This window comes from Acomys minous (assembly GCF_964271855.1).
Source record: "Acomys minous genome assembly, chromosome: 18".
NCBI lineage: Eukaryota > Metazoa > Chordata > Mammalia > Rodentia > Muridae > Acomys > Acomys minous.
This window is the reverse complement of record NC_140501.1, coordinates 770,239-790,415: the sequence shown is the minus strand read 5'-3', so window position 1 is coordinate 790,415 and position 20,177 is coordinate 770,239. Positions and strand designations below refer to the sequence as shown.

Sequence of the window (20,177 nt, the reverse complement as noted above, 5' to 3'; positions counted from 1 at the left end):
TATTTTAATATATAATTAACTAAACAATAATAGTATTATATTTGCTATGAAAAGTAAAATAATATACAAAATAGGTACAGAAATAAAAAGTAATCCTACAAGTAAATGAATGGAAGTACCCACTATGTGGTTAGGGAAATTAATGTTGGGAGTAAAGAAAAAAACACCACCAAATTACTCCCAAAATGTTGTGGGTAACACACTATGATAAACACTGAAATATTAGATGGAAGCAGGAAATTTGCATTACCTCAAAGTATTGCCTTTGGCTGTATCACATGCAAGGGAGTGACTGGAAACTTGACTGTGGAAGTGCAGAGTTGAAGGCCAAACTTTGCCAAGGCAGGGTAAGCAAGTCCTCAATAGTTCCTGCCTCACAAATATGTCTGTCAGATTTATTGGGCCAGAAGGCTGAAGAAGATGCTCCAACATTATAGAGAGCTTTTGGTCATTATCCAGGTACCAAACTGTCTCTTTCATCTCCTCATTTGGAAATCCACTAACCTGCACCCCTAGCATACTTAGGTAATCAACTTTATTCCTTCTCAAGTCTCTGATGGAGCTGAAGACCAGGTGGCTTAGTTTTACAGTGAAGCTTAGTTGTTTAGGGGTTAAGATGTCTTTAGGTCTAGATGGTGTTTTAAGTTGATAATGACAGTATGTGATGGAGATTGATTTACATTCAGAAACTTATGCACCGAGATAGAAAAGGTGTCTTCTTCAAGAATGCCACATACAAATAGCCAAAACTCTAAGCATGTAACATTTGTATAATTCCTGATTGTGTCATGGTACTTCTTGTTATAGGTAATCTACTATATATATGTGTGTGTGTAATAATATAAATATATATGTAAAAAATGAAAATAAAAAAATGCCCTCAAAAACAAAACAAAAAAAATCACAGTGAGAAGACAGTTGGTGCAGGAAGAAAACAGAGTAAGGCTACAGAGAAAAGACGAGAGTGTTCAGAGTGAAAATAAGAGGCAGTTGACAGTGAAATGGGATAGAAGAATGAGAAGACAGTTTGTTTTAAAAAAAAAGAAAAAGAATAAAAAAGAAAGAAAACCCAAGTTAGTATTGCAAGAAATTCAGCTCATCACATGACCTTGCATCTGTGCAAATGGGTAGCCATCTGTATAAAAAGTCCCTTCTGGAAACAGATGGTCTAAATGCAGTTACCAGAACCTGTTAGAATTCACAAACTGAAACGCAATGTATAAGGCAAACAACAACAACAAAAAAGTATCACTATACTTCAGAACTCTGAATGTCCTCCATATGAGGAAGGTTTAGGAATTGTCACTGACTAAAGGAAGTGATCAGGTTTTTATCACTGGACAATTAGTCTTAGTCCCAGTAAAATACCTACTCTGGGAACAAATCCTTTGTTGGCTTAAGTTTTAGATATATGTAGCAGCTATCATTTAATACCTTTTGATAAAGAGTGCATCAGTATGCTCCAAATTTACACACACATAGTGTATATTACCTGATAAACCTTGCCTTTTAGTTAAAGTTAATTCTAAGAACCTAATCTAGAAATTAAGCTCTACCACATACAAAGTGTTCATGTTTTTATACGTCGGATTCTGGGATAATTTTAGATTCCTGGAAGAATAGAAAACACAGTCCAGCCTCTTGCACGCCCTCCATCCAGCCTTATCTACTGTCTATATCTCATGTAGCCTCAATGCAATTACAAATTAAGAGAAAAACATATTTTCAAGCAGATTGCAGATTTTTCTGATTTCATCCAGTTTTCCCGCAGGTTTCCTATTCGTGCTCAAAGACTTTTTCAGGTTTCATGCTGTGCTTCGTTTTCATGCTGTTTTGATCCCTTTCCTTATTGTCCTCATGTGTTTACTTATGATGTACATCTTTAGAGTCTCCTAAGCCATAGAGGTTGCTCATCGTCCTGAGACCATGTGTGGTTGGACTTGCTCATCACTGAACATGATCCTCGTGGTGTACATCTGTTTCTTTATAAGATATTAGCAGATGTGAGAAAATTAAGTGCTACTCTCCTTTTACTCAGCAGAGGAAAGTATAATAATTTTTCATTGGTATGTGCAAATGGATAATTGATTTTTAAATCTTTTCAGTACTCAACTAATTTTTTATTTCCAGTTGGAAACATTTCCTGTACTTATAGAAAGTATCCAATTTGTGCATTGCTCTTTGATGCCTACTAAGGAGCTCACAGACAGTACCAGGAAGAGGATAGCCCCTCTAAAATCAATCAGAAAATGACAAACTAGTGGCAGCAGCCTGCTTACTAACTCACAAAGCCCTTTCCGGGTCACCTGTAGAAGCCAGGAGTTCGCTCACGCAGCAGACTGGTTCTCTGACTTCCTCCCTGGTGTGGAAGTTCTGATTTCATATTGTACTGCAGTTTGTCTTCTCTCCCAGTGGCTTTCTTTCTACCATGGCTGAGCCTGCAAGAAAGGGAAAGGACCTTGCAATACTGTCCCCACTGCATTGGCTAGGACTTATTTTTGCTTTTTTTCTGACATATTTTGTTTCATGTGTTTGATTTCCCTTGACTTCTTTAGAATTTACTTGAAGGTCAATGGGCCTGTTCTCAAGTATGGGGGATTATTCATTTAAATACTGGATTTCAGAGTTGTAGAAATTGAAATTTTATAAAAGAGAAGCAAGAATGCCAATTCCACAGAGTTAGGTTTTTTGACTTTATGGCTAGGACTGGATATAGCCATGGGATAGTTAAAACCACCCTTAAACCTGAAAGAAGAGAAGCTGGTTTTGGGTCACATGGATTAGGTGTCACACTCTGACTCTGAGAAATAAATGTATTATCATGAAAATAATGAGTAATGTGTCTGAGATACAAAAGAAGATTGTGGGTGTTATACCTTGTGGGTTGAATAAAACAATACATAAAAGTGTAACATTTGTTTCTACAAACATGACAAGATCTGGCCTGGAAATGAGGCATTCAAGGTAGAATTGGTTAGGAAGAGATCGTGCTGCACTTGTATGAGTCTCCCAGGACCACTATGGGGAGTAAACTCCTTATAACCTGGCCTCCACTGATAACCCATGGGGTCAGTTTGGCATGGACTGTCTCTCCCTATTCTGTGTAAGTTTCCTTTATTTTTCCCTATTTTTAATAACTTTCATTACAAATTCATAATCTTTGAATCAGAAGAACTTTTGAATGTTCTCTCTCTCTCTCTCTCTCTCTCTCTCTCTCTCTCTCTCTCTCTCTCTCTCACACACACACACACACACACACACATCTTTAAATTTGGGTATTTGATGTTCCATGCAATGTAAAAAAAATCATGTTGCATTTGTTTTATTATTGAATCAAAAAATCACTGATGCTGTACTTATTTAGCTTCTAAGTAAATTCTATATCCTTTCCTGTTGACATGAACCATTTTTTATTGTGATTAGCCATTAGAAATAACTCAAAAACAATTAAAGAGAAGTGGCAATCAATTCATGCGGTCCGCCAAGCACATTGATGTCATTAAAGAGTCAATACTAAGACTATTCACTAACTGAAAGACGTTTGTCCATCTCAGGAATCTAGCGTCACAGTTTTATAAGTAGACTGGATGTCAGATAGGCACAATCTGTTTCGTTTGCAAATGACACCAAGTTAGCTAAGACTGTGGGGCCAAACAGAACACAAAGTGATGCATCTGAATAAAATGAATTTTAACAATCTTATGAAGATTGTTTTGTTAAATAGGACAATTAAATTGACAAGTGTAGTAGAAATATAAAAAAATACATACACTGGATCCCAAGATGAGTCATTCTAAACTTCAACCAGTCATGGGTAGAGCATCTGCTGGACATGAATTCTGTCTGGACTGTTGACACAAGGTCAACACTTCCACCTAATAAACATTAAGAAGTAGTCTATTATCTTGAGTATATAGGAATGTGCTCAACACAAACCATCAAAACTGTTAAAAATCAAGGAAGGTCAAAAAGTGTCATATTTTACTCCAAGAAGTTAAGAAGTTAAAAAATATATTTCTCCACACAAGGTGAGAACGTTAGTAAATGAAAACCTCAGCAACTTCCATCATATCAGCTTGAGCTTGAAATCTGTGTTCTCAGACTGAGCATTTTATGTGATTTGAACTTAGGGCTGACTAACATACAGTCAACAAAAACAGTAGTATGCTTTCTCAATTCAAATTTAGTAAAGTCTGTGCTCATAACCATTTTAAATTGCATCACCTAAAAGCAAAATGGTGATTGAAACCGGGGAGGACTAAGACAATTCTGTCAAGATGTAGCTCTTGTCTTTTGATGATGGAGCCAAATTACTTCATTAATGAAAAAGTGCACACTTTAATGTCTCTGTTAATTCCAAGGTTATATTTAATATATTCATAAAAAAATTTCAGGGTACCATTTAGTGAGGACCAGTATAAGACTTTATTTGGTAAATGTGGTTTTAGGTATTATAAAGTACATTTAAGTATAATTATTTTCTACAGGTCTTCTGTCTGAAATTATGAGAAAGTAGGAGGAATTTTAAGGCTGAGATTTTTTTATTACCATCACCTGTTATACTTCTTTTTCAATTTCTCTATGTTTTTGTAAATTCATTTAATATTTGTACTTATCAAAGTTGCCTATTTAAATAAAATACTCATATTCAGTCCCTGTATTGTAGTGTGGCTATCCTGTATTATGTGGCTAATATCTGTTTATGAGTGAGTATATTCCATGCATGCCTTTCTGTGTCTGGTTTCCTCACTCAGGATGATATTTTCTAGTTCCATCCATTTGCCTGCAAATTTCAAATTTCCCCTTTTTTTTAAATACCTGAGTAGTATTCTATTGTGTAAATGCAGCACAGTTTCTTTATTCATTCTTTGTTTGAGGGACATTTAGGTTGTTTCTAGATTCTGGCTATTATGAATAAAGCTTCTATGAACATATTTGAGCAAGTGTCCTTGTATGGTGGGACATCTTTTGGGTATATGCCCAGGAGTGGTATAGCTGGGTCTTGAGGTAGAATTATTCCCAATTTTCTCAGAAAATGCCAGATTTATTTCCAAAATGGTTGTTTAAGTTTGCACTCCCACCAGCAATGGAGGAGTGTTCCCCTTCTCCTACATCCTTACCAGCATGTGCAGTCACTTGAGTTTTTACCTCAGCCATTCTGGTAGTCGTAAGATGGAATCTCAGAGCCACGACCATGTATGATGTGTACCTAGACTCTCTGCTCAGATGTAGTATATAGGTAGTATATAGGTAGTATATAGGTAGTATATAGGTAGTATATAGGTAGCACAGTCTCCTCGTAGGTCCCACGATATGGGGAGTAGGGAGTACTTCGGACATGGACTTGCCACCTCCAAGTTGATCACTCCCCCCTGTGAAGGCAGCCATGCCAGGCCACAGAGGAAAAGCATACAGGTAGCACAGATGAGACTTGATAGGCTGAGGTCAGATGTTAGGGGACGAGGGATTCCCTTTCTGAGGACTAGGGGAGGGAGGGAGAGGGGAGAGGGAGGGAGGGTGGGATTAGGAGGCAATGAGGGAGGGAGCTACAGTCAGTATGCAAAGTGAACAATTTTTAAAAGATTCCTCATATTCTCTCTGAAGAGTAACATTACTTCTCAGCCACTCTCAGTTACATGTATATGGATTTATTATACCACTGTCTTGAAGGAACACCCCCTTGGGAGTTTTTGTTAACATGGATCCTTCCTTGGTAAAACCGTTTGAATCTCACCAGATTTTGTTGATCCCTCAGGCCATGGTACTTGTGACTGCGGCAAGTGCACGTGTGATGTGGGATGGTCTGGTGAAGCTTGTCAGTACCCAACCACATGTGACCTGACAAAAAAAACCAGCAACCAGATGTGCAGGAACTCTCAAGATGTCATCTGCTCCAATGCAGGTAAGGACTGCATCTCTGGGCAATTTGTCACTGAAACAACAAAAAATTGGGTTTTATTGAAATTTTACAATCGTGTAGGAATGGTGACATCTGAATGAGACTACTTCTGAGTATGCATTTTAAATTTTAGGTAAATGTATAAAAAAACCATTTCACCTAGCTGAGACTTGCAAGTCTTTTATTCTCCAGCTGACACTGATGTCTCCTTGGAGCAAGATATTCATCAGAAGCTGGAAGATGCTTTGTGTAGACGGAGAGTTATGACGGTTAAAGTAGTGGATTATAGTGTGTGTGACTGGCTTAATTATTCTATATTATATTGCAAGAAGACTTTGAATTTACACCTTAGCAGCAAATGGAGACATTTTCATTTAATGGGAAGTTTCAGATAGTAGGTATGAACCTCATTGAGGATATAGGAATATCAAAGGTTTTGGGGTGTGTGTGTGTGTGTGTGTGTGTGTGTGTGTGTGTGTGTGTGTGTGTGTGTGTTGTTTTTGTTTTCTGCCAAGATATTTGTGTATTTCATTGGAGTTATTTGAAAATATTTCTTAGGAGTTACAAAGAAGCTATTAATATTAATTAGCAAAATCACATAAAATAAAACAGTTGCAGTCTAGAGTGCAGTGGTAGTTAGGTACTGTAATTTTAATTAAATAGCTTCAGCATATTCATACATGAAGTCTCAAAGTCACTTTTTCTCAACCATACTGGACATGAGCATCCAAAGGGAAAGTACTAACATTTCACCCCATGTGCTGCCCTGGATGTTCAGCTTCAAATGTTCTGATATGTAGTGTGAAATTTCTGTTTGATTGATTTGCTTTTTGAGAGAGAGAGACTTATTTTTCACCATTAGTGCATGAATCATTTTCATTCATTTGGTTAGAGAGTTGTTTGATATCAAGTAACTTTCTTGTTCTCACAGCCTTTGCTTGCTTCTACATGAGAGAGAGAGAGAGAGAGAGAGAGAGAGAGAGAGAGAGAGCGAGAGAGAGAGAGAGAGAGAGAGAGAGCAGCTCAAACTACTGAGGAAGCCCTGCAGGTCAGAAAGGCCTTTTCAGTAACCCCACAGCATGCAAATCCATGTAATAGGCTATGGAGAGTAGCTATTTGTCTATTGTGCATGATTTACTTGTTAGTTTGGGTTTTGAAGCCACCTGGTTGGTCAGATCCAGAGGTTCAAGATTTGTCCCACAGGACAAGCCTTTGCCTACTTAGACATGTATCCCATCCCTTAGGCTTGCATTATTGGTGGGTCTCTTCTGTAACCAGAGATGGGACTTTTCCACAGTCTGATTGTGACAAATCGCTTAGTGTAGATTATGCTCAGTCAGGGTTGTATGGAGAGCAGGAAGCTGGGATGGTGGTGATTGTTAGGATCTATTAGACCAGGATTAGCAGGATGAACAGTTAGAACATTGTGTTTAGGGCAATCTCCTCACTTCTTTGCTCACTGTAGTCTTTTCTTTGCTCCCAGTAGAATTTCTAGGACCCTTAATCACCTACCAACATGCACACACACATACAAACACACACACACACACACACACACACAAACACACACAAAAGCACACATACACACAAGGATACACACAAACATACATATACAAATATATATAAAACTCAAATAAACACACACAAACTCACATACACAAACACACACAAATAAAATATTATTGAATCTGAAGACTCATTCTTAGGAAATGTGAATTGGCACATCAATATTACATGAGAGAGAAATTTGTAGAACTTACTTTTTTCCCCCTTGAGAGAAAGTCTTACTCCCTGGGCAATCTGAAACTTACTATAAAGGACTTCTCACGCTTGCTAATGCTGTGGACTCTGTAATATAGTTCCTCATGTTGTGGTGACATCAAACTATACAACTACCTCATTGCTAACTCATAACTGTAATTTTGATACTGTTATGAATCATACTGTAAATATCTGTGTGCAGCCCCTGCCTGGTCACAACCCATCGGTTGACAACCATTATACTACACAGACCAGACTAGTTTCAGCTCCACAGCTGTCAGCCCGCCTCTGCCATGCAAGTTCTTAGAATAAAGCTGTGCTTTGGCTTGCCTCACACAGAATGGTGTTTATAGGAAAAAAAAAGCTTAATTGATAAGGCTTAAGTTACAAGGTATTTGTATCCTATGTCGTAAGATTGACAAATACTTCATATAAATTATCAGCTCTAGTCCCTCTTGTCAATGGTTCAGTGGTGTCCTTCATAACGCCAGCCCTCTCTCACTAGGTCTGACCTAAGGACAGGCTTGTGTTGTCATGTCTCCTGATCTTCCTTATTCTCACTATCTTGTGGTGTGTGTGTTAATGTTATTGCTGCTTATTGAATTTTTTGAGACAAGGTGTCATTGTGTTGCCAAGGCTAGATTAGCTCTCCCTATATTACTGATTACACTAAACCCTAGTGCAATCTTCTTTCCTCTGTCCCTAGTACTGGGATCGCAAGCGTGGGCCACTATGCCCATTGTCCACTTATCTGTTCTCTTTAATGGAATGTTGCTCATGTGGACCTTTCTTATGTCTCTTCACAGCGCCAAAACATTTACTCAGCCCGGTACTATCTACATCTAAAATTCTCTTAAAACTAATCATATATATATGTATATATGTATACATATATATATACAAAATAACTAGACAAAAGCAAAAAGGGATATGGTTCCATTTTCAAGTCCATCTGCTCTCACCCTACCTTAACCATGCCTCAGGTTAGGGGTCTAGTCAAAGCTAATTTCATAAGCTACTTGGCTTCCTTTAATCTCCTTCTAGAGTGATCGTGTGGCTCACTTGAAATATATTGAGCTTTTTAAAATATTTGTTTGACTTCTTTTTTTTGGTTAGCCTTTCTTCCTTTTATTATTAATAAGACTGTAATGTAAAGCATGAAGAAGGGTCCAAAGTCAACACTATACAGAAGGTATACTCAGAAATTTCATCACAATCTTGTCTTTTAGAAATTAATTAATTCATTTATTCACCTTACAACCCAATAGTAGCCCCCTCCCTCCTCTCCTCCCAATCCCACTTTTCCTCTTTCTTCCCTCATGCCCCCATTCCTCAGAAAACGGGAACACCCCATACTCATCTCCCCAGCTCATCAAGTTGAGTCAGGACTGAACACATCCTCTTTCCCTGTGGCCTGGCAAGGCAGCCCTGCCAGGTAGAATTGATCAAAATGAAGGCAACAGAGTCTATGTCAGAGACAGCCTCCCCACCACCCTGCTCCCCTTACTAGAGCACCCACACAAAGCCTGAGCTGCCAATAGGCTACATCTGTGTGGGGGGCCTAGCTCTAGTCCATGCATGGTCCTTAGTTGGTGCTTCAGTCTTCACAAGCTCCTCTGGGCCCTGGTTAGTTGGCTTTGTTAGTTTTATTGTGGAGCTTCTGTCACCTCCATGTTCTTTTCTCCACTTCCCTCCACCCCCGATCCCACTTTCCCACTAGACTCTCTATGCGTCACCCAATTTTGGCTGTAAGTCTCAGCATCTGTTTCAAAGCACTGCTGGGTGGAACCTCTCAGATAACAGCTATGCTGGGCTCCTGCCTGAAAGCTTAGCAGAGTATTTTCAGTAGAGTCAGGGTAGGTCTTGGGTTGCGTCAGACATTGGTTGGTCATTTCCTCAACCTCTGCTCTATCTGCTTTGTCTTTATCCCTGCATATCTTGTAGGCAGCATAAATTTTGGGTCAAAGTTTTTGTGGATGGGTTGGCATTCCCCTCCATCCAGCAAGAGTGTTGTCTAGCTAGAGGGTGTCCTCTTCAGTCTTCATGGTCCTTGATACTAGGAGTCACTGCTAGAGTCCCACTCATATCCTTCTAGATGCCTCCATCACAGCCTTTATTAAAAAAGAATTTATCAGGCAAGTGTGGTGGAACATGCCTCTAATTCCAGCAGTCGGGAGGCAGAGGCAGACAGATACCTCTCTGTGAGCTCGAGGCCAGCCTAGTCTACACAATGAGTCCAAGATAGTCAAGGCTACACAGAGAAACCCTGTCTGGAATAAACTAAACAATCACAATAACAATAAGAAACAAACAAACAAATGAACAAGCATAATAAAACAACAACAAAAACTCTTTTATCTGGTAAGTGTTAGCTTTGTAAGGAACGAACTTTGCTGCTTTGGGTTTTTCCCATATGCCCCTATGCCCCAGCCAGCCACACACTTCTCTCTCAGTATTTAAAAAAAATTGTGTATTGTGGGAGCTGTGGGCACACATGAGTATACAAGTGCTTGTACCTCTGGAGGTATATGGAGCCTAGAGAAATAGATTGGGTGTCTTGCTTTAACAGGGTCTTTCACTGACTGGTAAAGTTACCAATTAAACTATTCTGTCTGGTTACCAAGACCGTAGAATATGCCATTCTCTCTCTTCCTGTGCTGAGGTTATAAACACACAGACGTTTATCTGGCTTTCTAGGTAGGTGTTGGGGATTTGAGCTCAGGCCCCCATGCTTGTAGAGCAAGCACCCTAACCCACCAGAATGTTTCTTTTATCCTTCACATACACGGCAGCAAACTCACTATGTTATTTAGCAATCTGAGTATTTGAGAGTCTTTCCTATTTTTTCAACAGCTTAGTACTGAATTTTTGTGTGCAATGGCATTTAGTCGATTTGTCCCACACCTTAGGCATTTGGAGCATCTATTATTTAGAAGTTATAAAAAAAAAAAAAAAAAAACTCAATCCATGGCATGATTTGTCCTATCTGCATTTTCCTTAACTTTTGGAGATGTTATCATCAGGATCTATATCAAAAGTAAAGTTATACTGCCATATATATTTAATTATTACCTTCTCATTTTATTTTAAGGTCTAAGGATTTTGTTTTTTGTTTTTTGTTTGTTTGTTTGTTTGTTTTTTTGGTTTGCTTTGGCAATCTCATTCTCACCCACATCTCTTCTAAGAATAAACCTTCACCAACATTTTTCAGGAGCAGCCCCTCCAAATTGCATTACTCCCCTGTGCTGGCTAGTTTTATGTCACCTTGACAAACTGGAGTGGAAGGAGCCTCAGCTGAGAAAATGGCTCCATGAGATCCAGCTGTAAGGCATTTTAAAACTAGTGATTGGTAGAGGAGGGCCCAGCCCACTGTGGGCAGTACCATCCCTGGACTGGGGGGCTCGCGTTCTATAAGAAAGCAGGCTGAGCAAGCACTGAGGCACAGCACTCCTCCACACCTCCTGCCTCCAGGCTCCTGCCTTGTTTGAATTCCTATCTTGATCTCCTTCTATGGTGAACAGTGATATGGACGTTTATGCCAAATAAATCCTTTCCTCCCCAACACATGGTCTTTCATAGCAGCAATAGAAACCCTAACTAAAACATTTCCCTTAGAATTTGGTTCCATGGAAGCATCTTTAGTATAAAAGAGGGAGAGGAAGTAACCATTGTGGGGTATGAACTGAAGGCATGTTCAGAAGGAACTAAGAACACAGAACTGCCAGAAGCTTCCGCTATAGTGGAGCCAGAAAGGTAACGATGTGCAAAGCAAGGTGAGGGCACAGCAGCCTAGAACGGTGGGAAGATTAGTGTTCAAGTGTGGTAACTTACCACGGAGAGAACCAGCTATGTTAGGCAGCGAGAAAACTAGAGTTAAAATAATCAAGAGCCATGCTACCCATCCTAGAGTGTGACTGGCAACCAAGCGTGAGAAGAAGGATGACACAGCAGGAACACAGGAGTCTGACACTTCCGCTTTGGCTCCCATCTGCCATGTCTTGGAGGACCAGATGTGATTTCTGATAGATGGTGAGATAGGAAGTCTCTGAGCTGTTGGAAATTTCCCACTTGGTAAGGAATGGAGTTGTGGAACTTGGAGGCTGTGACAGTTCTTTCTGACTGTGCCCATCTTCCTGGCGGAAAAAAAATGGCTTGTGTGTATTCATCTCTCACCAAGTTATTCTCTTCTGCCAAACGATGGCAAGCTCCTGGTATTCCAACAGATAATTTAAGATCCGTAGCCAATGGGTTTTTTCAATCTCTGCCATCTGTATATATCATATCCTTTTATCCAAACTCAAGTCAGACTCTTACCTCTATTGTTATTTTCCACACTTCTCATCTATTCATTTTTTCCTAAATACCGCAAAAGCAAGTCTTTTTGGAATATCAATTCATTTGTTGGAATTCTTTCTATGTATCATCAATAAACTAAAAATTTCCAACTTCCCAATATCTCCCCAACCCTCCACCCCCAATAGAACCAATCTGAGGATTATCACTTTTGTAAAGAATTTTCTTTGAGTCTGTTATAAGTGACTTTCTGTTGTGTAGCTTCTGGCTCCATGTGTGTGCATTGTATGTCTGTAAAATATGAAAATATACATTTGTATCATCTGTATTTTTCTTCTGTTATCTGATTTACTTAATTTCTTATTTTATTATCTCCTGAGAAAGTTCAATGACTAAATATGTGGGTGGTTAAGAGTTGTGAAAGTAAAAGCAAAAGGTGATAATAAGAGAAAAAAAACTAAATGGAACAGTACCACAAATTACAGCATTATGTTTCAAGTAAGATTATAAGTTAAAATAAGTTTCAGAAAAAAATAACACAAGAGAATTGAGCTTAATGTTTTCTAGATTCACAGGAGTACCCTTAAGGTACAAAACGACAAAGTCAGATTTTGCAAAATCACTGTTCATTTATGATTTTTTTTTTTTTGAGAAAAGGCCCTCTTACAGAGAAAAACAAATTTCAGGTGATCTAGGTAACAGAAGAATGAGGAAGGCATAAAAATGAGAATGCTGTCAGAGTCTGTAAATATAAGGCGAGTCTGGAGAAAATAATTAGAATATGACTAATGGAATAATGTTTTAAAGAGAGGAGGAGAGGACAGATTCACAGTTTTCTGAAGACTTCCTATGATCCAGAATCCGTGCCTAAGAAATCTCGCTGTGATCCTGTAATTTGTAAAACAAGGATGTTAGCTAATGCTGGGATGTGACACTATCAGGGATACATACATTCATTTGCATATTTATGAATAAAGCATTTTTATGGGTCAAAATATTAAATGAGTACTGGTGGGGTCAGTCAGAAAGATTAAAAGTGCTTTAGCTATCTTTAGACACAAGTGATCAGAAGATCTCCGTTCATGACTTACTTTGAAGGATACATATAAGATCTCTGTGTTTTGAAGGGTTCACATTGATGCTCATTAAACTATCAGAGGTCAACAGTAATAACTGTGAAGTAAAAGTTACAATGATTGTACCAGAGTCAGCTTCCTCTCTACTCACCATATCCACAGAAATGTGTATTGTACCACCAAAATTTTCCCCACCCACTTGAAAGAAGTAGTGAAAAGCATCATGAATTATAATTTCTATTGTGTGACTTTTTCTCTTTGTCTCCCTTCTCCAGGCATATGCCACTGTGGCAGGTGCAAGTGCGATGGCTCGGATGGAAATGGACTCATTTATGGTAAATTTTGTGAGTGCGACGATAGAGAATGCATAGATGAGGAAACGGAAGAAGTGTGTGGAGGTACGCATGCTACGTACGGGAAGCGAAAGCCCCTGGCTCTTCACCCACTTCACTGAATGCTTTTCTTTATATAAATTTTTCCTCTGATTCAGTTTGAACATGTGTTTGCAAAAAAAAAAATGTTGGGTAAGAAGAGTTAGATGAAGGCTTTAATGGTATTCTGGAACTATATAGTAAACGCAGAACTAGGCTGTTCCCAGAGGAGAGCAACATTACTGATGCACCTCGAAAGCAGCACAACGCTGAAGTAGCCCTGTCACGAGGCCGTCTCTTCTGTTCACCTTAGCTACAATTATTTTGTGTCTTTTTTCTTTATCTCCTAACTGTTTTAATTTTATTATCTTTCTAAATCAAAAGTCTTTAGATAGTTCCAGGCTCTAGAGGGGACACTGGAATATGATCGGATGGTTAGCCTAATTCCGCTTCTTTCTGTGCCTTCTCTCCTTGTAGATAACACTCCCCTGGCCTTTTCTATATGTCTCCATGATTCTGTCAAATTTTCTCTTGCATTAATTTTTGCCTGTTTCTCATTGTCAGAGGCTTGTAACACATGTGGATATTATGACTTATGAAACCTGAAAGAATCGTATCTATTCAATCGGTGGAAACGAGACATAGGTAGCATCACCAACATGCCAAGGCCATCCCTTCTGCATGATAGCCTCCAGACTGGCATCTGTCTGACACTCAGACATGTTTCTGACCCTTAAGCATTTACACTGCATGCCTGCCTTGGAAGTGCCAGTTCCCTGAGGAAAGTTGCTTCCTCACCACCCATCCTATAATTTTCTTTATGCTCATACACTGCCAGAGCCTTGCCCAGATAGTTCCTTTGCACACTGTGTTGGCACAACGAAATGACAGTAGAGAGAAGTGAGTGGGAGTCACTTCAACTATATAAACTCTTTTCTGTTGTTTCTAAAAAGGATTTTAACCTACTTAATCTGCCCTGGCATCTCACAGCAGGATCAGGCGTAGTAAGACTCAAAGGAATCAGAAAACTCCAAAAAGCCATCACAACTATGTGACAAATCTTCAATTCCTTAATACCATTGTGGCTTCCAGATACAGTCTTGTAGCGTTGTCCAAAAGTTTTATACTTTAAACTGGAATGACCTTTGTCACTAGTGTCCTGCATGCACAACCCACCAGGCTGAAACAAATGTGAAAGAAACTCTTCTGAGCCAGTGTCCTAGGCCAGACTCTACTTAGAGCAGTTTTGAAAGAGTTAAGTTCAAAATACTTACAATTAAATTACCCATAGACATTATACATTTACAATATGGATGTTTTATTTACTGTTTATGAGCAGAAAAAAGACTGAAAATGTTTTGGTACCAATAGTTTTTGATATATATCACTGGAGCAAACATTATCTGTATATACAAAAAGAAAAATTAACTTAAAACAATGCATTAGGAAATGTTTACCTTTAATCTTTTTTCCTTGGTATTTCCACTTGATCTGATCTCAGGAATTTCATAGTCTCTGGCCATGTATCCAGTATCCAGTAGCACTCTGGGAGTGACATTGTTAGAATTCTAGAACTTTCCATGTGTCATTCACAATGGAAACAATCTGTAGAGAAAGAATTCTTTAGTGTATCACTGACACTAAACAGAAAAAGATATTTTCCTCTATCAGTATACACACACATTTGAAATTTATGTTTGTTGCCTGGGACATGCATTGCCCTGAAGGTTACATTTTTATTTTAATAATCTTCTGTTGTCCCAATGTGTTATTTATTTATTTTTTTACCTTTCATTCCATTACCTTATCTTTTTAAAACTTAAAATGGATTATTTTCTAATACATTATATCTGGACCAAAGTTTCTCCTTCCTGTACGCCTTCCAGTCCCCCCCCCCATGTCCCTTCTCTCCCAGATCTACTCCCCATGTCTCCTTTCAGAATTAAAGCCTTAATGATTATTTTAAAACAAACCCACGTTAAATATTGGCTTTATAAACATTCTAAGAACTTGCATATAAAGTATAAATATTTATAGGAATTCACTAATAAAGAGACAGCATAATGTTATAGTGGCAAATGTACAAGTAATTAAATTGAAAGTAGCCACACAGTCACTTTTCCACAGTTATCCCAGAATTCTGGCCCTGGAAGAGGGAATTAGAAGAGTAAATACCTTAGTCAGACTCTCACAAATTACAAGCTTTTATGATTAATAAAGTCCAGAATAGGAAATGAATAGGACATTCATCTGTGTTTGGAGGGAACGGCTATAAAGAACAGGGAATTTAGAGAGTGAATTTGGAGGGAAATAATATTTTGGAGAAGGCCAGCTAGACATTCGGGGTGGAAGTGTAGCGGTGACGTTTGTTGTAGATGGCGGGTTGTACAAGTGAACAAGTTAAAGGTTACGACAAGATGGCCACTGTAACTTGTTGTCTCAGCCCAAGATGAGGGGCATCCTTAACTCTCCTTAGGAGTTGGAGTTTGATTATGAGACTAGGGGTGCATTGCATTTTATCAGTTTAATTCAAAACTTTCCACGTGGTGAAACAGCAGTTTGTGGAACACAATGAAATGAGAAGATGAATGTTTCAGCCATTAATAAAGCATGCCTAAGTAAATATGCACTGCTACTTTTTCAGTAGTTGATTTCAAATAAATAATTTTAATTACTGTTTCAAAGAAACATCCACACAGTGAAGCCTGCACACAGTCAGGCGCTGTGTGTACTTCAGATGGTAGTTGGCTTTCATACTCATTCTTGATATGTCTTTACAAAGACGTTCATCTTAATAATTTTCCTTGTAGAACCAGGTAAAGGATACATTGGCTGCCTTTATTTGTACAATTATTTAGATATAAGCTCAACTCTGATGTTTTGGGAGAAAATATTATATAAGTTTATTAATTTCCTCAAGGATCTGGGAATCTTTATACCTTTCAACTGCAAAAATGATTGTGAAGAGGTAGAAAGTAATGCTGCTTTGAAAAGTTGCTTTTTTCCTTCACTGTAAAAAATTCTTTTGGGTAAAGGCCATGGGAAGTGTTACTGTGGAAACTGTTACTGCGAGGCTGGTTGGCATGGAGATAAATGTGAATTCCAGTGTGACATCACCCCCTGGGAAAGCAAGCGAAGATGCACATCTCCAGATGGCAAAGTCTGCAGCAACAGAGGTGTGTCGCTCTCTCAGATTACTACATGGCCTGGTGGTAAACAAAGCTCATTATTGTTAAGACCTCTTCTCAGTATTTCCTTAAGTGTGGGACAGAGATCCTCACTGACACCAACAATCTTCTCTTTACTGAGTAGATAGGGGAAAATAAATTTGTTGCCATTCTCTAAGCTTTGCCGAGCAAATAGTTAGCGCAGGGACTGGAAGGTCTCTGGCATCTGTCCAGAACTGCAACAGCTAAGAGGCAGTTCTGGAGAAGCTATGTTAAATGTCTCTTGGCTCACAGAACCATGGACAGTATGAGTGTCTGATTAGGCAGGGGGCAGCCAGAAAACCCTCCTGTCTCTATCACGGGTAAGAGAAGGCTTAGCTTAAATGCAGAATTGGCATAAATGGGATTAGCTTCTGAATGTAGCACTAAATATATATTTAAAACAATACATAACAGAAGCCTTGTGATTTGTAGAATTATGTTAAAAAGAAATTTTAAATACTTATGCTTATAAAAATACAACATAAAATTATTAACTACTGGTATAAAATCAAATTTTAAAACCCACCTTATCACTGTATTGTGTGTGCCTGTGTTTATATATGTATGGACATATGTATATTGATGAAGGCATACCTGTGATGTCAGGGGAAACCTGTGACCGTCACTTGTCTCACCATGTGGGCCCTGGGCATGTGACTCAGGTGTCAGGTTTGGCCACAGATCCCTTCTGCTCACTGAGCCATCTCATCAGCATAACTTAAGTGACTTTGTTGTTTGTTTTTATTATTACTGTGAGTATCTGATATTTTTCCTTCTCTGTGGAGGTTGATAAAAGAGAACCATGCTTGCTTACCTGGTGATATAAATGAGTGGGTTTTTTTTTTGTTTTGTTTTGTTTTTGCTTTCTTTAAAACTATTAAAAATGAAATCTGGGTAAGCTTTGTTTTCCATTTCTATTAAGGTACAAGTCATTTTAATACACTATGCTCGTAGAGAAATCCCTGACACAGAGTCTTAAATATTGATAAATAAATACATAAGAATTTAAAGAAGAAAGATGACCAAAATCCTGGGCATACCACATCCCCTCTAAAACAAGCAAGGAAAACCCTTTATTTACATAGAATACTTCCTACAGTTCCGATTACATATCACACTAACTCACTTTGTGTTCATAAGCACTTCTCTTCTGCCTCCATCCTTTATATTCTATTGGCTACATAGCCAGCATTTGTAGTACATCCACCCACGTGCTCAAAGACTAGATTCTACCTACCTCAGTACCAGTGACTATCTAATGCTGAAACTAAGTTTAATTCATGATTAATTGTATTACCTTCAACTCTTAGCAATAGTTGTCGGCACAATCAACCCTTGCCATGTTTATCATAAATTATCTGATACTTCTATTTCTCTGCCTTTGCTAGTCTTAGTTTAAGCATATTAAACTTTATATCTTGATGTCTAAGAATTGGTTGTATGTTTGTGGGTGCATTTTTACCCTCTATATGCACACATATGAATAATTACGTCAGCTCTTTTGGGGATTCTTAGGCTGTTTTTGTACCAATCTAAATTTCAAAATTTCATGTAGTTAAGTATATTTCATTTAGTAATTGTGTTTCAGATATTTTGAATAAAGACAAAATTGCTTGTATTCCATGGCTTTGTTTTATACATTTAACTTTTAGTCAAATTGCTACTTACTTTTATTTAAAGAAGCAATGAAGAGGTCTCTTTTCTAGTTCCCAAATAATTTGCATGTTACCTAACCTAAAAACTGACCACTGACACCTATGTTAAGAAAATATCACTGACAACAAAACACTTCCCAGCACAAACTCTCCTACTGAGGAGGTCACACCTCTCAGCTCTGTCTCTAATCCACCCTCATGAAACTTAACAAAGTTACTTAGTCTTCCTTCATAGGCATCCAGGGACTCTACCACCCAGAGCACCACGTTCAGTTTCCTTAGATTCCACCTCTAAAGTTGGCTAAGACATTTCCCCTCCTGGCATATCTATATTGTCTTTTCCCAATGCTCCATTCACACTGGACTTTTCAAACTCTTAAGCCATTTACTTTTTACCTAACAAAATGTTGTTGATAACAATTTTTTAGTTACCTATTTTTCACTTATTTTGGTCAGATCATTTCTAAGTTTCTTGCAGACAAAGAAGATACATTGCTTTAATATTAGCCTTGAGAAAATTTAACACAATGCAAACAGCATATCCAACAATCTCACATAACTATAGATATGTTTTACTTATTAAGAAATCTTTGCCATCAACTTCAGATGGTGTTTCCCCTTAGAGTATTTTTATCTTAAATAGTCATATTTTTAAAATATAAGAGAATCAGCATTTTAAATAATAAATATGCAAGATGCTTTCTTTATACTTTTTGTCTTGTCTGGATCCCCATAAAATTCATTTTTTTTCACCATCTAGGAACGTGTGTATGTGGTGAATGTTCTTGCCATGATGTTGATCCTACTGGGGACTGGGGAGACATTCACGGGGACACGTGTGAGTGTGATGAAAGGGACTGCAGAGCTGTTTATGATCGATACTCTGATGATTTCTGCTCAGGTAAGGTAGCTCCTGATTCTTATTCTTTTAAATATATTTTATTAACTTATTCATTTTACATCTCAATTGTTATCCCATCCCTTGTATCCTCCCACTCCTCCCTCCCTCCCATTTTCCCCTTACTCCTCTCCCTATGACTGTGACTGAGGGGACCTGATTCTTATTTTTACATAAAAGACTTACTTCCTTATTGCGCAGAGTCATTCTAATTCCCGCATGCACTGAAACAAACTGAACTTGTATCCCCAGGTTTTCTATATTTTGTCGTGCTCCTCTCAAGATGAAATCCACACTCTTAATGTTAGCCTGATCCCTTGCTGAGGAGATCCATTATCTCTAAATACCAGTTCAACTCAACTCTGAGGCCACAGAGCTAGCGGATGTGCTGGCTGTCAGCAAGAGACTGCAAGAGAAACATGCCAAAAGTTAGGACAATACAGCTCCTGGGGAATGGTTTATAAACTGATAGAATTGTCACAGAATTACTCTATTGTACAATCTAGAATTGAATATTTGTTAATGAACTCAAGAATTTTATGCTTTAAATATTTATAGTACAGATTCTATATGCCATCTTATGGGTTGTGTCTGGGTTACTGAGTCCATCATTGAAGGAAGCAAACATTGTCTGGGACTTTAAAAAGCTCACAATATACATACCAAGAGGAAAAATATATGGGGACTAGAGAGACGATTTAGTGGGTAACAGAACTTAGCACATAGACACAAGGCCCTAGGTATTGGTCCCAGAACCCACAGAAGAAGCTGGACATGCTAGATGCATGCCTGGAATTCCAGTGGAAGGCACACGTGGGATAGTGGGCTTGCCACTCACTAGTCTGGCTCCAGGTTGAGAAACTCCATTTCAAAGAACAAGTCAGAGGCGTTTCAAGATGGCAGGGACTAGTGCATACCATATCTGAGTAGCAGAAGATCAGAGACTGTGGACCAAGTGAGTGACCTGGTTGTCGACTCCAAAATGCCAGCTTCTGTGTTTGGGAAAGCACATTTC

At 38.4% G+C, this 20,177-nt stretch overlaps 1 protein-coding gene and 1 long non-coding RNA gene across 5 annotated transcripts in view; one reads left to right on the top strand and one right to left on the bottom strand.

Moving 5' to 3' along the window:
* LOC311589433 overlaps window positions 1-16,405 on the bottom strand; it is a 72,142-nt gene extending 55,737 nt beyond the window's left edge. For 3 of the 4 annotated variants that reach the window (XR_014776549.1, XR_014776550.1, XR_014776551.1), the window contains exons 1-3: window positions 16,340-16,405; window positions 14,858-15,005; window positions 5,735-5,932 (exon numbers count right to left, since the gene is read on the bottom strand). This is a non-coding gene — a long non-coding RNA (uncharacterized lncRNA). Of the gene's footprint in view, window positions 1-5,734; window positions 5,933-11,491; window positions 11,794-14,857; window positions 15,006-16,339 lie in introns of all 4 variants that reach the window. The other variant, XR_014776548.1, reaches the window with a different exon arrangement.
* The window catches only part of ITGBL1 (integrin subunit beta like 1), a 233,011-nt gene that overhangs the window by 98,598 nt on the left and 114,236 nt on the right, over window positions 1-20,177 (top strand). Inside the window, exons 3-6 of the mRNA XM_084767838.1 lie at window positions 5,756-5,902; window positions 13,305-13,427; window positions 16,436-16,576; window positions 19,025-19,165. Of these exons, the coding sequence (XP_084623964.1) occupies window positions 5,756-5,902; window positions 13,305-13,427; window positions 16,436-16,576; window positions 19,025-19,165 (552 nt within the window). The remainder of the gene's footprint in view (window positions 1-5,755; window positions 5,903-13,304; window positions 13,428-16,435; window positions 16,577-19,024; window positions 19,166-20,177) is intronic.